Here is a 21,375-nt window from a genome sequence, read left to right on the forward strand (position 1 = left end):
GATGAACCGATGAACCGACGAACCGCACCGCGGGGTTCAGGCGCTGCCTCGGAGCGACGGCAAACTGGACGACTCGCTTTGTAGTTAACCAACACAACGTGCCGACTTCTGGATTCATAAAGCGTCAACGGAGTCGACATGAATCCCGAAAAAGTTGAAGACCAAACAGTCTGAGATTCCTGCCTTGAGACAAAAGTCATTATCTGCTCTCTGACAGGCGGTTTGGATTGTGGTCATTCAGCCACAAAGACATTACGGCGGTATCGTCTTGACGTCTTGACGTCCCTCAAGTGACTTCCCGTCATCGGATCTTTCGACCCATAATGTCCACCTGGGCTTCTGCTGTACGTGATGTATCTATTAGCGATGGTATGTGACTTGTGTTTGTCTGACATCGTCACCCATGGCAGGTCTTCACGTCGGCGTTCGTTCGCCTTCTGGCAACGCCTGTCAGTCAGTGGTTAGTTTAGCTCTGCATACCTGAAGGTAAAAGCACTCGGTTATTTCTGTGAAACGGCGTGTAAAGACACCAGTGTGTCATCGCTCGGATAGTTTTCTGTTCAAAGTCCGAATTCCTGAGGGAAGAAGTTTTGTCGTTTTCGACACGGACATCGTTGTGTTGCCAAGAAAAAAAAGCGTAAAGTCTCCTGGAGATTGATCTGAAAGCTTCTCATTCAACGAGAGTGAGACAATATGTCAGCAAAACCGCAGTGGTCCCAGTGAGGAACCATGAGGGACGCCGAGGTCTCCAACACAACATACAACCTACATACAAACTGGGCCTGACCAGAGGATGTCCGGAGAACTACCGCTGCTCGTAAGAGAATCCTCCAGGAGGTTCAGTCAGAAGAAAGACTAAAGTTGAGAAGTTGAGTCACAAAGATGTTTCTAATCTGATTTAAACTAATGAGTTCAGCCATTAAATTTCAATATACTATCGGAGTGCACCGGATGGGGCAACACATGGTTTTGGGCGCAGCAAAATTTAATGTATCACCCCACCCTTTTTTTTTTCATTAGTTTATACTTTATACTTAATAAAATTGGGGGGGGGGGGATTGGGGATGAGAAAAGATTGAAACACCAGTGCGACAGAGTAGAAAACTTCCAGGAAACACGTCATTGAGATCAGGACTCACTTTCTTGCCCATCGGTCCTTCATGTCCAACGTCTCCAAGCGGTCCAGGCAAACCCTTTAAGATACATGACAATCCAAGGATTAGTGACGGGAGATTATCAGGGAAGATTTTTAAAAGTGATCTTTCACTTTGTGGGATGCTAAGAGTGTTTTCCGAGAAGTGACATCCAGTGGAAAACCAGTCCAAGGTGTGGAAATACATCATCTTTACGTCCATGATCTATGACGTTAGGACTAATTTTGTGGACGCCGTCTGGCTTGTAGAGGCACGAACGCTTGTGGAATCCAGGCTGTGAGGTGAAATCCCCCATAAATCCTACAAACTGGGCCATTTCTCCACCAACATTCATGGCTTCCCATTTTCTTTTTTTGGGGGGAGGACGCTTTGTCCACGCAGATCGCAATCTGCTTCTCGCTCAAATCAAGTTTCACAAATGACTTCACTTCCTGTTCGCTCTGCAGCGCGACGCCTTTCCAAAGAGCTGAAGGGGTTTGGTGAAAGATCAGTCGTGTTTAATAGAAAAAGACGTTTTACCTGAAGTCCACGATTTCCTCGAGGCCCGACGCTGCCTTCAGGACCCTGCAGGAAACATCAACTTCTTAAACTTCTGCATTTCATTCTGGGGTTTGTTTTTCAAACTAATTATTTCATGGTAGCAAGTCATATTATTAAGTTAAATTGTCCACCTAAACATTGATAACGTGATGCTCTGGAAAAGTTTTATTTACAAACCAGAGTCATTTTCAAAGAATCTTTCATCCCTTCGATAAAATAAATTTAAAAAAATTTAAAATTAAAAAAAAGGCAATAACTAAAAATGTAAAAATGCTAAAATGGCTAGAATTTCTTTTTTTCCTTTTCTTTTTTCCACTAAGACATTTTCATCATGGCTAGAATTTCTAAAATGGAAAACAAAGAAGCTAAAATGACTAGAAATTCTTTTTAAATAATTTTTATTTTTTCCTTATTTTTTTCTAGTTTTTTATATTGACTAGAATCCCCCCAAAAAACTACAAAATGTCTACTGATTCTAAAATGTCAAAATTGTCTGAAAAATACAAGAAAAGAAGGATTAAAGATGATAATGAAAAGTCATGGTTATCGTCCTAACTTGTAATGGAAACTTCATAAATAAGAAGCAGTTCATGTTTCAAAACTACCGCATGTCTGAAGCCTCATTTTAAAGGTTAAACGTAGTTTTTTTTGCAGCTCCAGTTAAACTTGATTTGGTAGAAAATGTTCATAAAGGTTGCAGACGGCTGACCTGGTTGACGCATTTAACTCGAAAATAAAATAAATAAACGTAGAAATACAGAACCCAGGCGTTTTTAAAAGCTGCTTTCGCTTGAGTTTAAAGTCTTAAAACGTGCTTTGTTAACTGATTGGATTTCAACTAAATAACCAGGTTCTGCAAGATGGAAGCGTAGTAAATCTGATAAATGGGTCTGAAAAGGATTTCTGGCTTTGGAACATGAAATTAAACTGTATCTTTGTAAATCCAACGTACTCGGTCTCCTTTGATTCCAGGCGTGCCGCACTCGCCTCGTTCGCCCTGGAAAAGAAGGAAAACATTATTTGCACAATCAAAGTTAAACTCCACAGCTCCGCCGTAAGAACGTCACCGCTCCATTTTAAAGATCATTTCGTCTTGGCTTGTAGCGCCACAACACCGCCGTTCAGCGCAATTTACGTAATTACTCAGGAATTAAATCCCGTCAAAATAAAGGTACTCGCTGAACAAATTGATCACAGCTGGCAAACAAACAGCTCCTGTCAGTCTGAGGTGAGAATCCTTGCTTTACCCTCTCGCCCTTGTATCCCGGTTTGCCCTGCGTGAACAGAAGAGCAGGGTTACATGAGGCCGGGGGGGGGAACGGAGAAAAGCGGTAAAGGTGATTTAGGGACTCACCTCCGATCCTTCTCGACCCGGAAGTCCGCTGAGTCCGCCCTCACCCTGAAGGGAACAGGAGGTTTAATTTAATCTGGACAGTAAATCCAAAATAAACAAGAAATGACTGGGCAGTGACCTTCTGTCCTTTTAGTCCCGGGCTTCCGTCGTCTCCCGGGCGACCTTTCTTCCCCTGCGGACAGAATTCCATTAGCTGGACCAGGGAGGAGACGAGCAAACCCAAAAGATTTCCCGAAAACGGGGTTCTAGAAAAACCACCAGGTACTTCAGGTACTCTGATGTCCTCCCACAGTTCGTGAACCCGTGTTTACCCGTGCCTGTTTTTCACGTTCTACGTTCTGCTCTTACGGAGCTCCACTTCTTTATTGGTCCAAACAAACCATTATCGCTGAAAGAACAGGAAATAACTCGCGACATTATTCGCGTTGTGTCTATTAAATCAGGACTCAGATTGGCCAGCATGGCTTCATGCTTCTTGTCACACTGCCCCCTACTGGTCTGGCATGCTCATAGTGGCTCCGAACCAGGTTTCTACGCCAGTCTGTGTTTTTTTTTTTTTAACGTAGAGTGGAAAATATCCCGTTTTGTAAATACCCGGCGAGGCGTAAGCATGGCCTTAGCTTCATTGGTGACTCAGTGTCGGCTGGAGTCACGGCTAAAGAAAGACTGCCCTCTAGTGGTCAAAGTATTTATGACTGCAGCAATGTAGAGCAAAAGGTAAAACCAGCTCCACTTCGAATCCAGAATAAAGCATTTCCTTTAATTGCTTCATTTCAAGCTGCACTGGAGTCATGGAATAAGATACCGTCAGTAATTTAGTGATCATTTAGTGATATAATTATTTGAATTACATAATGAAGGTTTGATCGTTATTGGCAGAACAGGAAGCAATTACACACAGAGTAAGTAAAATACTGTAATCAAAGAGGATTAGCGATAATACACAGAGCTGTATAACTTGACTACAATCTGTTGTAATAAGTATTATTGTGATGTATGAAGTGATGAACTGTAAAACTGTCCTGAAAGTATTTTTCTCTGATCAGCTTTAGAGAAGTCATCACGTGGAATGACGCGTTTACTTTGTTGTATTTATTTATCTAACTTTGGCACATTTAGTCCTCCATCCAAAAATAGCAGGCGAGCTGAAGCAGAAATGTATTTGCAGGCATTTTAACAAAGGACGTTGCCTGAAGGCAAAACTGGAATATCTGGCAGCGTCTGAAGGGGTTAATTGTTCGCCTCCGTGGGAATTTAGCTGTTTTCATGTAACGACCACCAACGGGACGGACTTCCTGCGTCTGATACGCGACAAAAGAGCTTTTATCTCGTCTGGTCGAAGTGGACGAAGACGTCCGGGGGCAGTTGAGTCACTTTGCGTGGACTGTTGGTGTCCTCGTCTGCGTCTCGTCCCGATGTGAAGCGACTTTTGGCGTGATAATTACGCCGCTCTGTGAACGTACATCAAAGTAAAACCGCCGCCGGCCTCCTCCGCCTCACCGTGACTTAGGAGGGCGAGGGAAGTTTTCTCGTCTGGCGTCCGATCTACGCGATTTGAGCAATTTCTCCGTGTAAACATACGTTAATGTCTGTTCTTGAGGAAGAATGCAAAACAACCCGAACGCGTCTCATAAAACATGTGATTCGCTGAACCACACCGACCCCCTGCTGGTGGTTTCTCGTCCCGCAAAGTCTCTTCAAAGTTATTGTCCTTCTGGGGACGGCAGACGAAAACAATTCATCCTTGTGTGTAGAAGGAAGGAACGGGGAGCCTTGCAAGCCGACCGTGAAATAAAAACATCTGGGTGTTTTCAGCTGAGATGAAAGCCAGCGACTATGTAGGGACGTCAGTATGGCGGTACCGTATTTCCTGGACTAGAAGTTGCATCTGTTAAAGAAATTTGTCGTCGAGGAAAAAGACAAACATGAGTAGATCTTAAAACAGACTATATGGTACAAAGATTCTTGTACAGAAATCCGATGAGGAAAATATGCCATTTTAAATGATTTTCACCTTGTACACCGGGGAAAAAACGCACCTTTTGAAAACACTCCGACTCCGTCTCCATGGAAACCGGGAAAACACACCTCTTTGTAAAGGCTCCACCTCCACTGAAACCGTGCAAATTTTTGAAAGCGCTCTGTCTCCATTGAAACAATGCAATTTTTTGAAAAAGCTCGAACTCTATGGACACAACGCAACTTTTTGAAAACGCTCCCTCTACATTGAAACTATGCAATTTTTTGAAAACGTATACCCACGATGCGGGTTCTTTGAATTGGATCAGTACCATAAGTTCCGGACTATAGATGCACCTGAATATAAGCCAAGTCGGAGTTACGTGATGCACCTGAACGCATCACCCATGTATCTCCTTCATTAAATCCATAAATGATCCACATCGTTGTTTAAGCCGCGGGGTTCAAAGCGTGTGAGAAAAATATCAGCTTATAGTTGGGAAATATAAAGACCGGTGATAAAAAAGAGGTATGCGTGTACTCACGGCGGGGCCGCCGGCTCCCCTCTCGCCTTTCTCGCAGGCACACTTGCTCTGGGCCAGCGGACACTTCAAACACAAGGGAACGGCAGTGAGACGAGGCGTTCAGGGACAAACGGCAAAGAAACATTCATATGGAGACTCACCCCTTCATCTGCCAGCGCCGTCTGTGGAGGAGAAACAAAGACACGATTAGATTGTTCCCATATGGCTCTCATGGCGGCTACAATCACATTGTGGTGATTTAGCAGGAAACACCTGCTGGAAACACATTCTGCAGAATTCTGCGGCGGTTATGGCCGGAATTAAACACAGAACACATGCGGGGACTAGGGAAGTTTCCTCGCCGAGCACCCGGGGGTCTGGTTCTGCAGTTTGAGAGTCTGAGTCGCAGGAATATATTCTCAGAAGCAACATATGTTCAAAAGCACTTTGTCGCCATGGAAACGGGGGGAACTCTTTTGAACACGCTCCGCCGAAACACGCAACTTTATGAATCACCATCAACTTTTTGAAAGTGTTCAGTCTCCATGGAAACTGAGGAAAATGCAATTTTTGGAAAATGCTCAGATTCTGTGAAAATGGGGAGTAAAACAAATTTTTCTAAACACTGTCTCCGTGGAAACAGGGGAAAATGCAACATTTTGAAAATGGTCAAACTCCTTGGAAAGGGGGAAAAGCACAACTTTTTTTTTTTTAAAACGCTCCGACTCAGTCTCTGTGGAAACGAAGTAAAACACAACGTCTCGGTAGGAATGGGAGAAAACGCAACTTTTTGAAAATGCTCCGACTCTGTGTAAACGGGGTAAAATACAAACACCGGTCCGCAAGACATTTGCGTCGTACGAGAGATGTCGGCCTGCATAATGACTTTTTTTTTTTCTTTTTGTGTTCCACGCTGCCATCTGTAGTAAATCTCTGCCCTCTGGTTACGAGTAATTATCAGACATACATGCCGTTTCACAAGCGGCGTACGAACCGGAGGAGTGAGTTCGTAGTGATTATGCAAGTGTGAGCACGAACGCAAAGGCTTTTTTTAATGGGAACGTATTTACACAACCTGGAGGGCATGAATGTAAACGAGGGGTTGCAATTGGTTCGTTCCGGGTTTTTTTTTTTTTCCACTTCAGGAAGTATTTTTACAAAGTGATAACTATAGGGGGACTAATCGGAAAGACTTGATGTCTTCACTCGGCTGCGAAAATGTCAGTATGTGCAACGCGGAACGTAGCCTTATAGCCTGAACATTAAGGTATACAGCTCATGCCGACATCGTCCAATCAGTGTCTTACGTCTTTAATTCCGCATGTCTGGCAAAAAAACAATTTCTCACCATCTCCTTGATGACTTTGTCCACGATCCCGACGTCCTGCAGGTTGTGGAGGTAGCGGGACGCCGGGGAGCTCGCGATTAGCCGCAGCTGCGCTATGTTGGCGGGCTCGTTGGCCTCGGGCGTGATTCCGATGGTGAAGAAGCGGACGCCCTGGTTCTTGGCGTCGGCCACGGCGGAGAAGATGTCCGGGTTCCTCGGGTGCGAGTTGCCGTCGAAGAGCAGGACGGCCACCTTGATGCTGCCGACGGGCGACTCCTCCAGGTAGATGCGGGTGAGGTTGGTGATGGCGTAGGTGGTGTAGGTGCCGTGTCCGATGTAGACGATGGGGGCGATGCGGGCCTTGAAGTCCTCCGTGCCCCGCCACTGTTTGAAGGTCTGCTCCACGATGACATGGCTGCTGTACTGGAGGAGGGCGGCGCGCGAGACCAGGCCCCGGCCCGTCTGCAGGCGGAGGCCCTGCAGGCGGTCCATCACGTCCGAGGCAAAGCGCTTCTCCTGGGCGTGGTTGTCTTTGGCGCTCTCGGAGCTGTCCACCAGGAAGGCCAGCTCCAGACTGCAGTCCTCGTCCACCAGAGCTGCGAGGAACCAGACGACGGCAATAATTAACACATCAAGAGGAATCAGCTGTGGAGGACCACAAGGATCACTGTTTGGTCCCCAATCTTCTTTTTTTTTTTTCTTTTTTTATCAAAGTGGCAGAAAAGAAAACTTTTTGAAAGCGCGCCATATAAATGGGGGGGAATGCAACTTTCTGAAAACTCTGTCTCCATTAAAACGGAATAACTTTTTGAAAATGGTCCTTCGTGTAAATGGGGAAAATGCAACCTTTTGAAAAAGCTCTATGTAAACAGGGGAAACTCAACTTTTTGATAACACACCGTGTAAATGGGGAAAACACAACTTTTTGAAAATGCTCTATGTAAACAGGGGAAAATGCAACTTTTTGATAACACACCGTTTAAACAGGGAAAATGCAACTTTTTGATAATGCACCATGTAAACATGGACAACGCACCATATAAACGGGAGAAAATGCAACTTTTTGAAAACAATTTGTCTCCATGGAAACGGGGGGAAATGCAACATTTTGAAAACCAATTTGATACCAAACCTGTTGTCAAACTTTGAACCTTTTCTCAAACTTTTAAATGTTTGAACAAGAGCTACAAAACATTAAACGAGTATGATTAATATACGATTTATTTATAGACACAGATAAGAAAGAGTGTAAACAGGGATATGTTGATCTGTACCACATCTGTCTACGAGGTGAACCAACATGTCTGTCGTGAATTAAGAGATCACGTTGGATTTCTTCGCTGTATTGTGCTCGTGAATTATTTGTTGTTATGACCACAAAAGTGAACTTGCACACGTCTAAACTTGCACTTTACAAAGAGCCCCGAGGAATTTACTTCACTTTTTCCACACCTGTCTCAAAGTGCTGACCTAAGACTTCCTTTTTGTTTTTTTACTTCATTACTCAGAGAAGATTTGTACAGCTCTGTCTGTGATTTAACTAAAAAGATATTTGAAAGCAGAATATTTTAGCATATAGACTATAAAAACTGTTCTCATAGACTAATTAACGCAAAAAAAAAAAAGCATAAGAAATGTAATGTTTCTAAATATACTTCTTGTTTGGCATAAAAAATATAAAATCTAACTTTTTCATTGTTTTGATATTCTGATATAGATAAAGAGCTGTTGCCCTTTATTTCATGTTTTTCTTTATTTTAGTTTAAATGAATCCAAACTTGATCCTCTAAACATGTTTCAAAACTTACCAAATTGGCTTGCTCGTCAAGGCCGGTGAAAAATGTAAGAAAATGTAAAAATTAAACTAAGCAAGCCCTGGCTCACAAAATAAAAGCCCAAAACTCCTTCAAAATCAAAGTCCTTGTTTGTTAAAACCTTCCAAATGGATATTAAAGGGTTAGCTCAGCTAGGGGTTTCAAAAATATAAAGCCCAAAGCGCCTTCAAACTAAGAGTCTCTGTTTATTAAAACCTTCAAAATGGATATTAAAGAGGTAGCTATACTGGGGCTGAACAGACTTTCAAAATAAAAAACCCAAAGTCCTTCATAATATAAAGAGCTTGAAATGGATATTAAAGAAGTTAGACTTACTAAGAGGCTTTCAAAATAAATGCCCCTAATCCCTTTAAAATGAAAGTCCTTGTTTATTAAAACCTTCGACATGGATAGGCTAGGGCCTAGCAGGCTTTAAAAATAAAAGCCCAAAAAGTCTTCAAAATAAAAGTCCATGTTTATTAAAAATGACAAAAAGAAACTTTCACAAATGATATTTAGGGGGTAGCTAGGCTTGGGGTTAGTTAGCTGGATTTCAACATAAAAGCCTCAAACTCCTTCAAAATAAAAGTCCTTGTTTATTAAAACCTTAAAATTTTTAATTTTATCAATAATTAAATGCGCCGGAGGCCATGATTGGGGCCAGAGTGCGAGGTCCTGATTAAATTTATACTGGAACGGTAACTTCATGTTAGCACAAAGATGTTTGTCTCATAATGTTTTATCACAGTAAAAACAAAAACAACAATAATCAATAAATGTGTATCTATTGCTTTCCAATGAACGAGAATGTTTTATCTTCGGAACAAGGCTGTGAGCTGAGGTTTGTGTCCGCCGAGCCTCTCCACGGGGGAAAAAGCTGATTTATTGGCCGGCTGAAGCCGTCAGGGCCCCGAGAGGCCGACGTCTTTTTACGAAAAGTGTGACATGACGCTTCCCTTTGAAGAGGAAATGAAGAGACGTTCCTGCGCCGACCTCCAAGCGGCGTAAAGAGGTCACAGATGTAATATCGGCTGAGGATGAATCACATTAATCTTCAAGAGGAACGCGTCACGGAGAGCCGGCGCCCCGGGGAAACGGGATTCTTGCTCGAATAAAACATTTGGGTAGCGGAGCGCCGAGCGCTACGCGAGAGATGGATCGCTCGGAGAATCCATCAATCCCAGGATTACATCGTCCAGCGGTTGTTGAGGATCGACTTCTTTTTTCTAACCTATGGCGGAAAATTCTTTAGTTCACCTGCACAGATTCCAGACTCCCAGCTCAAGGGTTCACACATAGGCAACTTTTTGAAAACGGTCCGTCTCCGTGGAAACACGGGAAAACAAAACTTTTTGAAAGCGTTCCGTCTCCATGAAAACGGGGAAAACGCAATTTCTTGAAAAGTGTCTGTCTCTGTGGAAACGGGGGTGGAAATGGGACTTTATGAAAACGCTTTATCATTGTTACCATGGAAACAAAAAACCGCAACTTTTTGAAAACAGCCTCAATGGAAACGGGGGGAATGCAACTTTTTGAAAATGCTTTATCAGTGTCTCCAGGCAAACAGGTTGCACGTAACTTTTTGAAAACACTGTGGTAACAGGTCGTGACGGCACATGATGGTGCGTAATGCCTCGGACCTGAATCATGTGCTGAAAGTCAAAGTTGCGATCTTCAGCCACAAATTGAGATTCGTGGCATTTGTGACTTGTGCCGTTTTGTGTAAGCACATTATAAAGTTGAAAAGACACTTACATTTGCCATTTTGAGGTATCGAGTTAGCAGAGAAGAGTTTGTTCCTCTTCTTGGGGGTCACCACCTCCTCTTCTTCATAGTCTTCCTCATAGTCCTGAGCCAGAAGAGCCTGGAGCCCCCCAAGTAGCAGGAGCCAGCGCAGAGAGGGAAACATGGCCACCCTGGAACATGAATAGATTTCACTTATATCACGCTTTTCATCGTTAGTCACAATCACCCACTCACACACTAATGGAGGCGGCCATCTTGCTCAAGGACACTTCGACATGTGGACAGGTGGAGTTGGGGAATTGAACCTGCAACAGTCCGATTGGGAGACGACCTACTCTACCAACCAAGTCTCCATGGAAACCGGGGTGAAAGCAACGTTTTGAAAAAACCCTGTCTTTGTGTAAATGGGGATAATGCAACTTTTTGGAAATGCTCCATGTAGACAGGGGGAAACACAACCTTTTGAAAACACTCCTCCATGGAAACGGGGTAAATTAAACTTTTTGAAAATGCTCCCTCTCCATGAAAATTGGCAACTTTTTGAAAACGTTCTGACTGTGGGAACAGGGAAAATTCAACTTTTTGAAAACACTATCTCTACGGAAACATTGCAACTTTTTGAAAATGCCCCCATCCCACTGTAAACAGGAGAAAATGCAACTTTTCAAAAACACTCAAACTCTGTGGAAACGAGAGAAAATGCAACTTTTTGGAAAAAGCTGTGTCTCCGTGGAAACTGGAATTAAAGAAACATCTTGGACGCGTCCCTCCAGGTTAAAACCCAACAAGCTTTAACAAGCGTGCATACCTCACTCTGCTGTCGGTTCAGGTCTCGGACGTGTTTTGGCTCTGGAAGTCACGAGGTGCAAACTGCTGCTGGTTCAGTTCGGGTCCATCGTCCGGAGTGTTGGGTTCTTCCAGGTCGTTATAGGAGGCAGAACATGAAGTTACACCTTCAGCAGCAGCAACAGCAGCAGCAGCAGCAGCAGCAGCAGCAGCAACTAACTTCAATTCTAAACTCCAGCAGAAGAAGGAAAGTCCAGCCCTCCTCAGACTCACACACTCCCCGTTTTAAGAGAGACGGTGGGCGGAGATCTCCACATCAACACGAATCTCTCATCAAGACCCAGAAAACTCTTTGATTCAAAGGTTCAACTCCGGCTATGTGTCTGTGGAAACAGGGGAAAACGCAACTTTTTGAAAATGCCCCATCTCCGTGGAAACAGACGAAAACCACATTTGGTTGGGAAAGTGCTTCAAATCAGTCTCAGAAAAAATGGGCAAAAATGCAACTTTTTGAAAACGCTCCAACTCTGTCTCCATAGACACGGTGGGGGGGGGACAAACTTTTTGAAAACATTCTGACTCTGTAAAAAAAGGAAAATATGCCCTTTTGAAGACGCTCAGATTCTGTCTCCATGGAAACAAGGAAAAATGCAACTTTTCGAAAACACTTAATCTGAGTGGAAATAGAGGAATACACAACTTTTTTAAAAAAATACTCCAAATCTGTCTACATGGTAATGGCGATGCAACTTTTAAAAGAGATGCAAGATTTTAAGAGAGCAGATTTAAAAGTCAAACGCTTCCAGGAGTCAATTGTTTCCACGCTCTAAGTTGAAGAACTTGATGAAACGTTGTGTTTCCTGGGCAACATTTCACGGCGTCACTCTCCAGATCGATGTCATCTGTGCTGCCGTCACTGCAATTTAGCAACTTCCACAAACATCCCTTTGTACAAATAAACCGATCGGACCTCTCGACTGTTCTGCAGCTGGATGTTTGCCTCTCTTGATACGGGTTGTTTTAGTTTCTGTCAAAAGATCTGTAACTGAAGTCATCGGTAGATTCCAAGCATTTGTCTTTGTCATATCAGCACTTTAATGTGTCGTGTGTGTGTGATGCGTCACCTCTTTCACACAGTAACTGAGAAGCAGCTTTGATTTAGTGAATGAATCAGGAAGAGGAGGGGCCCCGACACACAACCCTGCGGTACCCCATCGGCCGGACTGCTGGGAGATTGTCGACCTGAGAGGTAGCCGCTGCTCGTATTTTGTCGTTTAGTCTTGGAAAAGGCAAGCGAACGAAAGTAAACATGAAACTATAGAGTCTTTATAGCATGCTAAGCTACTCGGAGACCTACTTTGTCTCTGGGTGTCATATCAGTCTAGAACAACAGGGATCGAGGAATCCGTTTTTTGGGGGGGAGATTTATGGTGTTAAAGAAACGTAGAAGCAGCTGAACACACAAAACTCTTTGATCCGTTGATCCGATGAAACCCAGACTGTTTATGTTTTTCTAAATTGTGCCTCGGAGCCGTCAATACAAAGCCTGATTGCCGGGGAGAATCCTTCTCAGGGGGATTTCTCCATTGAGGCGACACGCCTCGCCGGGGCAGAGAACTATGAATCACCCGCCAAATTAAAAAAAGAAAGAAAAGAAAAACACTCAAGGCCGTCGTTTCTTCCCCCTTATTCACTCAAACACACACTTCCAAGTCCCGGGTAAATAACCGAGTTCAGTGTCTGCGCAGACATAATTTGACCATTTCAAAAGCTTCTATTTTGACGATCTCATAGGAAACAAAGTGAGTGAACATCTTTTCTGAAAATTGGCACCATGTGGTAAAACTAGGATGAGAGTAGCTCTAAATATGGTTTTTAAAAAATGCCTTTTAATGGAAGAAAAAATGATTTCCGTTTTACTACTGGAGGAGCTTTTATTGTGTAGCACTCCTTTTTGAAAACATGCTGCTGTGCTGGATGTTTCCTATAGTTTTCTACTTTTTGCTGCTTTGTTGTTTTCTTATAACTGATCTGAGAATCTATCATTTACATTTATATCAACATTTTCCTCCATTTGTCTCTTCATCTGAGGAATATTCTGCTTTAAAGTCACCAAAATGAAATTGAGCGGACAAATCAACATGGACGAGTCCGAGTCGATGCAATACCGCCCTCTGGTGGAGGAACTGTGTGTTTACAGCTGTAAAGAAAACCAGAGTCCAAAGTCCAAAATAAATTCAGTAATAAGGCAAATTTAGAGAATTTTATATAAAATGAGTGACTTCGTCGATGTTTTGTGATTTTGATTAATTTATAATCTCAAAATGGAAGTGGAGTTTTTTTAAAGTTTGTATTTAAAACGGTTTCAATTATATTTTATTTAATGAGACAGGTCTTTTAAACTCACTCATTTAAAAGACACTTCAAAGGGATTAAAAAAAAAAATCTATAGCTCATTAATTACCTTTTAAAGATGTCTTTTTATTTTATCTTTTTAAATTTCTAAATTTAATGCGAGAAGTGGAAAGTTACTGGATGCAGTCAAGACCAGGACTAAGACGAAACCAAGACTTTAACAAGGGACTGAGACCAAGTCAAGACCAGGACCAAGACTTTAAGAGGGCGAGACCAAGTTTGTTCCTCCTTATTCCAAATTCAAAGTACGTATCTGGCCTGAGTACTCATGAAATACCTGGATGTCTTCTAGCTCCGCCCACTTTGAGGATCATGACCGGACTTGGGAAGCCAAATTACCCATAATGCATTTCGGAAGAAATCCCAAAAGTCTGTACTTCCGACTTGTGTACTTGCAAGCACGTTCTCGCCAAGTACGTGAGTAAGTACTTGTGTACTTGGAATTGAGAAACCACCAATGATTAGACCAAGACAAAACCAAGTCAGGACCAAGACCTTGGACACGTCACGACCAAGCACTTGTAACAGGAAATTGATTTTAATTTAACAGAATAAAAGAACAAACAAATTTCATACATTTGGTAAAATATGACGTTGCTCAGTTGCAAACGTTTACGCTCCAAAATGGCCGACCGACGTTCTTCTGCTAAGTGCTTAACGAGGCGCCGGGTCCATGAGGAGATCTACATCCTGGTTCTTCGGCCCTCACATGGGGCAGATCTTGACGCTGTCGTTGCTGGACGTGAATTGCCCCCGGGCGAAGTCCAGCCCCACGCCGACCCCGCTGCCCACCCCAAAGGCGGCGTACAGCGGCTGCGTGAAGTTGGCGCGGAACGTGTGCAGGTGCGTCATGGCGCCGGCCACGCCGTAGAACTCCAGCGTCCCCGCCGAGAGGTCGAGGTAGAGGCCGAGGCGCGGCGAGTACGTCACCGGGATGTCGCGCTTCTCATTGTCGTGCACGGCCAGGCAGCACGAGTCGGACAGCTCCAGCGTCCACGACTGGGCGTTGTACCCGAGACCCGACCGCGCCTCCGAGCCCTTCCGGGCCAGCGCGCCGTAGGCCACGCCCACCACGGAGCCGCGGCCGCGCCACTCAACCTCCCAGTAGCAGCGCAGGCTGCCCAGCGGGGCGCCGCACAGCACCTGCGTCCAGCCGTCGAAGCGCTGCGGCGTGTCGGGGACGGGCTGCTGCGCCCCCTGCAGGGTGGCTTTGGTGTTACCTTCAGTAAGGACCAGGCGGCGGTGCGCCGTGCTAGGGTCAAGGGTCAAGGTCACAGAGTCTGGGAAGGATATTTAGCACTCGTTATATAGTAAATATTTTTAAAAAAAATTTAAATCCACTTTTTCCCTTAATCAATCAAACTTTTTTCTAAATTTTTTGACTTTTTTCCTGTTTGTTCTTTTTTTTGTAAACATTCATTAAATAACAAATCAAACCTTTCTCTTTTTTCCCCTTTTCTTTCCGTTTTTTGTTAGTTTTTTTCTTTTTCTAAAAAACACCCATTAAATAGTACAACTCTTTTCTGTTTGATTTTTTTTCCTGTTTTCTTTTCCCATTTCTTCCATTTTTGTTTTTTATTTCTCTTAAAAAAAGACTCATTAATAAATCTAACTTGTTTTCTTTTTCCCTCTTTTTTTTGTTCTTTATTACCTTTGTCTTAATTCATTTTATTACGAAACAACAAAGTAAAAGTTTTAATTGATCCACAAAGCACAAAAATGTCCCAAAAATGTCCCCACAATACCCTGAATGGCCTCTTTGTTGGCCGGTGAAGCGACCAGGAGAGATCGTAGTGTCATTTTGAGACTCTAGAATAAAGTGCACAGCAAAGACTTTTCATTCTTTAGCCACCAGAGAGCCAGAACATTAAGAACACCCTACAATGTGATACGGTGCAACACTGTCAAACTAATTAATAAATCAGAGCGATCTATTCATAGAAAAATGAAACGTGTGGTGTAATATTGTTAAATCTGGAGACTCACACTGAAGGAACTCCTCTCTGGCTCGCGGCTCCGGCGCCTTGATGCTCTCGATGCTGATCTCTCGCACTGGAAAAAAGTGAAATCTTCATTTTCTTCACCTGTCGGACATTTTCCACACGAGTCAGCATTTGTTTTGCCGATAAAGCTACTGACATAATGGGAAAGCCGGGGGCTGATTCATAGTCCCCGGTGTGGGCGAGTCCAGGAAGAGTCCAGGGTTAACTGACCAATGAGAACGCAGCGTTAGAGGAGCCAGGACATTGTCCATTTGACAAATAAACAGAGAGGTCTTACTTTCTGTAGGCGTTTCTGGAACTGCAGCCATCCCCCCTGGAATCACATTAATAATGGGTGTTTGTTGGGCTCAAATACGTGAAAACAACAGGAAAAGTAAGAATTTTATACAAATAAAGACATCAGAGTCGCCAGCTGGCGAAGTCAAGCTTTCATGTGATGTCAGGAAAAGACAGAAACTGGACATAAATAGACCAGATCAACCAAAAGTGACCACAAAGTGATCAAAAATGACCCTTTGACTTAGAAAAAATGACCACAAAGGGATGCAAAATGACAAGAAGGGACATATAAATGACCTAACTAATGCTATATGCCAAGAAATAGGAGAAAAATGAACACAAAGGGATGCAAAATAACAAGAAGAGACAGAAAATGGACTAAAGTCATGTAAAATTGCAAGTAATGATGGAAGAAATGACCTCAATGGGATGCAAAATGGCACCAAAAGACAGAAAAGACTTTTCAAATGATAGAAAATGACCGTAAACCGATTCAAAAATGGCATTAAAGCGACAGAAAAATTACAAACCGACGCACAAGGAGTCCAGATTTAGTAAAACTTTCAAAATAAGGTGAGTCTGAAGTGTGGATTATGGGCGTGGTCTGGCCTTACATGCGTTCCCAGCTGCCGCGTTATTGGGCAGAGCGACCGGGGCGACGGGCGAGGCCGGGGTGGTGCCCCGACGATGAGAGCGGAAGATACTGGTGATGGACGCCATCCGACTGAAACCTGGATGGATGGTTGAAGATGAGAACGAAATTCAAGGCTTGATTCAGCCATATGGTGGCGGTAGATAACAGACTTAAACGCTCACCTCCGGATGGAGCAGGAGCTGGAGCTGGAGCAGGTGAAGCTGGAGTCACGGTGACTGGAATCGGAGTCGTCGCCGCCGGGGAACCCTGGTTCTGACTGGACCTGCTCCATTGGGAGTCCCTCCGGCTCGGGGTGGGACTGGACCGGCTCGCCCTCGTCGCTTCATGAAGATGAGAAATGAGGAAATGGCAGATCTCCACGCTACTCACTGAGGAAGAGATGATGAGGAAGTGGGTCTACCCGACTCTCGGTCCTCTCGTCTCTGCCGCTCCCGCAGTCTGGGTGAGTGTGTGTTTCCTCGGTCTGCAAACACACACACACATTCCTATACTAGTCAGCAGGGAAATACACACAGTACAATGTTTGCTGAAGTTAAATGTCCAGAAAACTGAGCTCAGAATAACACAGAAATACAACTAATATCCTAAATGACCGCAGAAAGTTCAAGATCGAGCTCAGAAGGACACGAAAATAACATAAAATGTCCACTACAGTCCAAAGTGTCCACAGACAGTTAAACGACCACATAAAAGTTCAAAAACGACAACAGACAGTTCCAAAAACAACCACAGACAGTTCCAAAACGACCACAGAAAGTTAAAAAACAACTACAGACAGTTAAAAAACGACCACAGACAGTTCCAAAACAACCACGGACAGTTAAAAAACAACCACGGACAGTTCCAAAACAACCACAGACCGTTAAACGACCACACAAAAGTTCCAAAACAACCACGGACAGTTCCAAAACGACCACAGACAGTTCCAAAACGACCACGGAGAGTTCCAAAACAACCACAAAAAGTTAAAAAACAACCACAGACAGTTACAAAACAATCACAGACAGTTACAAAAACGACCACAGACAGTTACAAAAACGACCACGGACAGTTCCATTTTGACTTTTGAGTGAAATATAACAAGTGTTTTGATGAAAACTCGCCTCGCGTTGCGTCCCTGCTCCTCACGTCGGGACTCCTGTTGCCTATACCTGCACCAGAGAATACCGCGGTCACGTGACGCCAGTCGATAAGACGTTTTTATGAATTTTGAAGAGCGTCAAATCTACCAAGTCCTCGTCGTTCGGCGGGACGTCCTCCCACAGAGATGTTGGGCGAAGCTGAGGAAAATGACAGGAAGTGTTATTCCAAGACATGAAGAGAATAAGAGTTCTGGGTGGTTTCCTGTTGCGTTTACCGTGCGAGCGGCTGTTTGCGTTGCGGGACGCGAGGCCGGAGAACACTGGCGGGAGAGAGAGTGGAGTTTAGTGCTTCGGAGAACAGCCAGAAGGGGATAAGAGAGAAGAGCTCACGTTTGAAGATGCCTCCTTTCTGCCCGCTGCGTCCGGCTGAAACACACCAGGAGCTCATCGGTCAGAAACCCAACAGGAAGTTAATGTGACGGAACGGCGAGTCCAACTTACAGTCGCCCAGCGTGAACGGGGTGGTGTCGTTAACTGCGGAGGAAGCGGCAGATGGTGACGAAGGGGAGCGAAACAGAAAAAGGAACGACGGCGTGATGGAGGACTCAGACCTTGTTTGGTGATCTTCCCCAGCTCCTGGTTGCACAGGTCTTCGATTCGGTCTCGGAGGTCGAGGACGGCGTCTCGGGCCGGCTCGAAGGAGGCGTCAGGGTTGACCTGCACGGCGGGGAGACTTCCGGCCTCGAGGGGCGTGGCCATGGAGTCGCAGGTCTACCAGGGGGGAAAAATTAAAAGGGATTTAGGCCCCGTTTCCACGGCAACGAGAGTAACGGCAAAACTGTTGGGGGTCGGTTTCCACGACGGCGCTGCTCAGATCCACTGCAGCCATGACTTTTATAAACTAATTCAAGTCCCTTTCCTCTGATGCGCCACATAAAGCAGTGACATCATTACCCTGGAAGTGCTGGTGTGGCGGATCAAATAAGCTTATAATCCGTTGGTTTCCATGGTGACAAATGTGGCGTTGGCGAGGGTGTGCGCTCTACGGAGTGGCCGTTCTGGTTTATGATTGTGAAAATACCAATAAGCAGATTGGGTGTAGCGGTGAGGACTCCAGCAGCGCCGGCCCACCTGCAGATAGTGGATGTGGTCTTCACAGCTGGCCAGGTCCTTCATCTCCACGTCCCTCCTCTTCAGCTCCCCGATCTCCGCCTCCAGGCCGACCACCACCTCCTGGGCCTGGCCCAGCTTCTCCAGGCTGGCCTGGTCCAGGACCTCCTCCAGGAGCTCCTGCAGACGCTCCACCGAGCGCTGCAGCTCCTGCAGCGCCCGGCCCATGTCGGAGTGCACGCCGTCCGCGGAGTGCTGCGGAGCCAAACAAACGCACCTATAAGGACTTCGAATAACCTCCGTCAGCAGGACACAGCAACATGAAGGAACCACACCCTAACCTGGAGGAAAAAAAGTCACTTTAATTAGATTTTTTTCCTTCATGTCTGTGCTTCTGACCTCTGCTCTGTGGCCTCAAGGTGAGTCTTTCAAGCAATTCCAATGTTTTACTCAGTTCATCGCACATTTCCTGTAAAGGAATTTAACTTTTCTTGTATATTTAAGAGTCTGTCGCGTTGAATTCGCAACATTTATCATTATTTTGTTGCAGTTAACGGTACACGCTGCCAGATTTTCTTCTTTTTGTGCATAAAAGTCATTAAAATGTCGTCATGAGGGAGCTCCAATAACATTTTCTCACAGGACATTTGGGAAAAGGGAATGAGGAAATACAAATTGCAAGCAGCGGGGACAATATGACCTTTGACCTTTTGTGCCAAAGTTTCTACCAGGTGTGAATGACACTCAAAGAAATGCATTACTGCTCTCTGTACCAGTTGTAAACAGGGGAAGAGGAAGTCGATAGTTAAAACAGGATGTTCACTCAATGGAAAAGTTGACTTATCAATTAAAACTGATTAAAACATGTTTGTTGGCCGCTGTGAGTGTTAAATAAATAAATAAATAAATAGGTAAATAGATAAATAACATGAGGGCGGTGTGTGGGTGTTTTCCTGCTCCGGAGGGCGTCTGGATTCACCTTCATCCCGTCCATCATCTTCTTCATGTCCTTCAGCTCCTGCTCTCGCTCCTTGAGCCTCTGCTGGTTCTCGGCCTGCAGCTCGGTCAGAACTTTCTATACACACACACACACACACACACACACACACACACACACACACACACACACACACACACACACACACACACACACACACACACACACACACACACACACACACACACACACACACACACACACACACACACACACACACACACACACACACACAGAGTGACGGGTGGTGCCGTCACACAGGAATGCTGTCAGGAACGGGTTTCCTCAAAAGGAAAGAGTTCGCCACCCTAAACAAAACAAAAGCCGTTCGGAGCCGCCGCGGTTCCAGTTCTACGTGTTCCCTCCGTCCGTCCCTACCTGCCGCTCGTAGCGCTCCGCCTTGGTGGACGAGCACTCGTGGCCCTTGTGCTGGTTGCTGGTGCAAATCCAGCAGATGAACATGCGGCACTGGCGGCAGTAGAACTCCTGCAGGTACTTGTGCTGCGTGCAGATCTTGTCGGCCATGTTGGCGGTGGGCGCGATGAGCTCGTGCTGCTTCAGGGCCTTCTTGGTCTGGTGGGGCTTGAGGTGGGCCTCGCAGAAGGAGCTCATGCAGGAGAGGCAACTCTTCACCGCCTCGCGCCGCTCGCCTTTGCACATGTCGCAGGGCACGGCCGAGGTTGACATCTTGGGCCGGGACCGGGACCGGAGAGACTCTCGCACCTCGGACTTGTGGGCGCCCTTGCGGAGCTGCTCCACGGCCTCGGCCAGCATGGTGTTCCTGGACAGCGGCGGCTTGGGGCAGAAGGTCTGGCGGCACTGGGGGCAGCTGTAGACCCCCTTGGGGTCGTCCTTGCTCCAGTAGTCCTTGATGCAGGCCATGCAGTAGCTGTGGCCGCACGGGATGGTGACCGGGTCGTTGGGGAGGTCCAGGCACACCGGGCAGTTAAACTGCTCCTCCGTCCACAGCTTGGAGGTCATGGCGACGAGCTGGCGGCGGCGGCGTTGAAGGGGTGGGAGGTGGGGTTCAGCAGACTCTGATGAGCAGGAGGTGTAGTGAGGCTTCCAGAGTCCCAGCAGGAGGAAAGTGTTTCCTCTCAGGTGAGAGCAGGTAAGAGGAACAGGGGGCGGAGCCAGAGTCACCAGGCAGGTCAGGCAGGGCAAACTGGAAGAGAAGGGGCGGAGCCTATCGTCAACCAATCTCTACATCAAGGAGTGAGAAGAAGGGAGATAGAAACCCACGTTTTAGTAAATTTAAGATGAAATGAGGCTATGGCAAGGAAAAAATGCGAGATGGAGGGAAATTAAATTTATAAAAAATAAATATTTATGAATCTCTATTTTGACCATACATCAAAAGACAGAAAAAAACATTTAGATGAAAGAAAAGGAGGAGGATAACTATAAATAATCTCCAGGATAAATCTATTCTGGGTGCTGCAGCAGGTAAAACTGCTAAAACAGTGTCTGAGGCTTTGGTGCTCCATGTGGAAATACAAGTCTTCCACTTGCTTTAAAAGATGGAGGGAATTCAGTTGGAAGAATTTAATTTGATTTAAGAAAACAACTCTGGCCTCAATGAGCTGCATAGAAGACAAAGGATGGACTGAATTCAGCAGATAAGAAAAGA

The 21,375-nt window shown here is 45.1% G+C and overlaps 2 protein-coding genes across 2 annotated transcripts in view; both read right to left on the reverse strand.

The window, feature by feature from the left end:
• The window catches only part of LOC308127745 (uncharacterized protein), a 28,635-nt gene extending 17,186 nt beyond the window's left edge, over window positions 1-11,449 (reverse strand). The window contains exons 1-11 of the mRNA XM_080493018.1: window positions 11,227-11,449; window positions 10,428-10,588; window positions 6,880-7,454; window positions 5,693-5,713; window positions 5,553-5,615; window positions 3,167-3,220; window positions 3,049-3,093; window positions 2,942-2,968; window positions 2,647-2,691; window positions 1,674-1,718; window positions 1,140-1,193 (exon numbers count right to left, since the gene is read on the reverse strand). Coding sequence (XP_080349144.1) covers window positions 1,140-1,193; window positions 1,674-1,718; window positions 2,647-2,691; window positions 2,942-2,968; window positions 3,049-3,093; window positions 3,167-3,220; window positions 5,553-5,615; window positions 5,693-5,713; window positions 6,880-7,454; window positions 10,428-10,581 — 1,083 coding nt within the window. The 5' untranslated portion in view covers window positions 10,582-10,588; window positions 11,227-11,449. The remainder of the gene's footprint in view (window positions 1-1,139; window positions 1,194-1,673; window positions 1,719-2,646; window positions 2,692-2,941; window positions 2,969-3,048; window positions 3,094-3,166; window positions 3,221-5,552; window positions 5,616-5,692; window positions 5,714-6,879; window positions 7,455-10,427; window positions 10,589-11,226) is intronic.
• A 2,651-nt stretch (window positions 11,450-14,100) lies between these two features.
• Window positions 14,101-20,828, reverse strand: trim25l (tripartite motif containing 25, like). Its single transcript, XM_080493118.1, has 16 exons — window positions 20,124-20,828; window positions 19,728-19,823; window positions 18,770-19,003; window positions 18,250-18,409; window positions 18,140-18,172; window positions 18,029-18,064; window positions 17,914-17,958; window positions 17,786-17,836; window positions 17,660-17,707; window positions 16,957-17,019; window positions 16,718-16,876; window positions 16,516-16,632; window positions 15,900-15,935; window positions 15,759-15,827; window positions 15,606-15,671; window positions 14,101-14,899 (listed from the first exon to the last, which is right to left on the reverse strand). Exons 1-16 carry the CDS (start codon window positions 20,724-20,726, stop codon window positions 14,325-14,327), a joined length of 2,391 nt encoding a protein of 796 aa, XP_080349244.1. The 5' UTR covers window positions 20,727-20,828; the 3' UTR covers window positions 14,101-14,324.
• Window positions 20,829-21,375: the final 547 nt, after the last annotated feature.

The sequence above is a fragment of the Lipophrys pholis genome (assembly GCF_963383615.2).
Source record: "Lipophrys pholis genome assembly, chromosome: 23".
NCBI classification, from domain to species: Eukaryota; Metazoa; Chordata; class Actinopteri; order Blenniiformes; family Blenniidae; genus Lipophrys; species Lipophrys pholis.

Bases quoted from the DNA above. Each gene is read 5' to 3' on its own strand.
- trim25l (XM_080493118.1), bottom strand. From the start codon at position 20,726: ATGACCTCCAAGCTGTGGACGGAGGAGCAGTTTAACTGCCCGGTGTGC. The intron at 19,824-20,123 runs GTAGGGACGGAC...GTGTGTGTATAG, and splicing joins CGGAGCGCTACGAGCGGCAG to AAAGTTCTGACCGAGCTGCA. The intron at 15,828-15,899 runs GTAAGACCTCTC...CTCATTGGTCAG, and splicing joins TCCAGAAACGCCTACAGAAA to TTAACCCTGGACTCTTCCTG.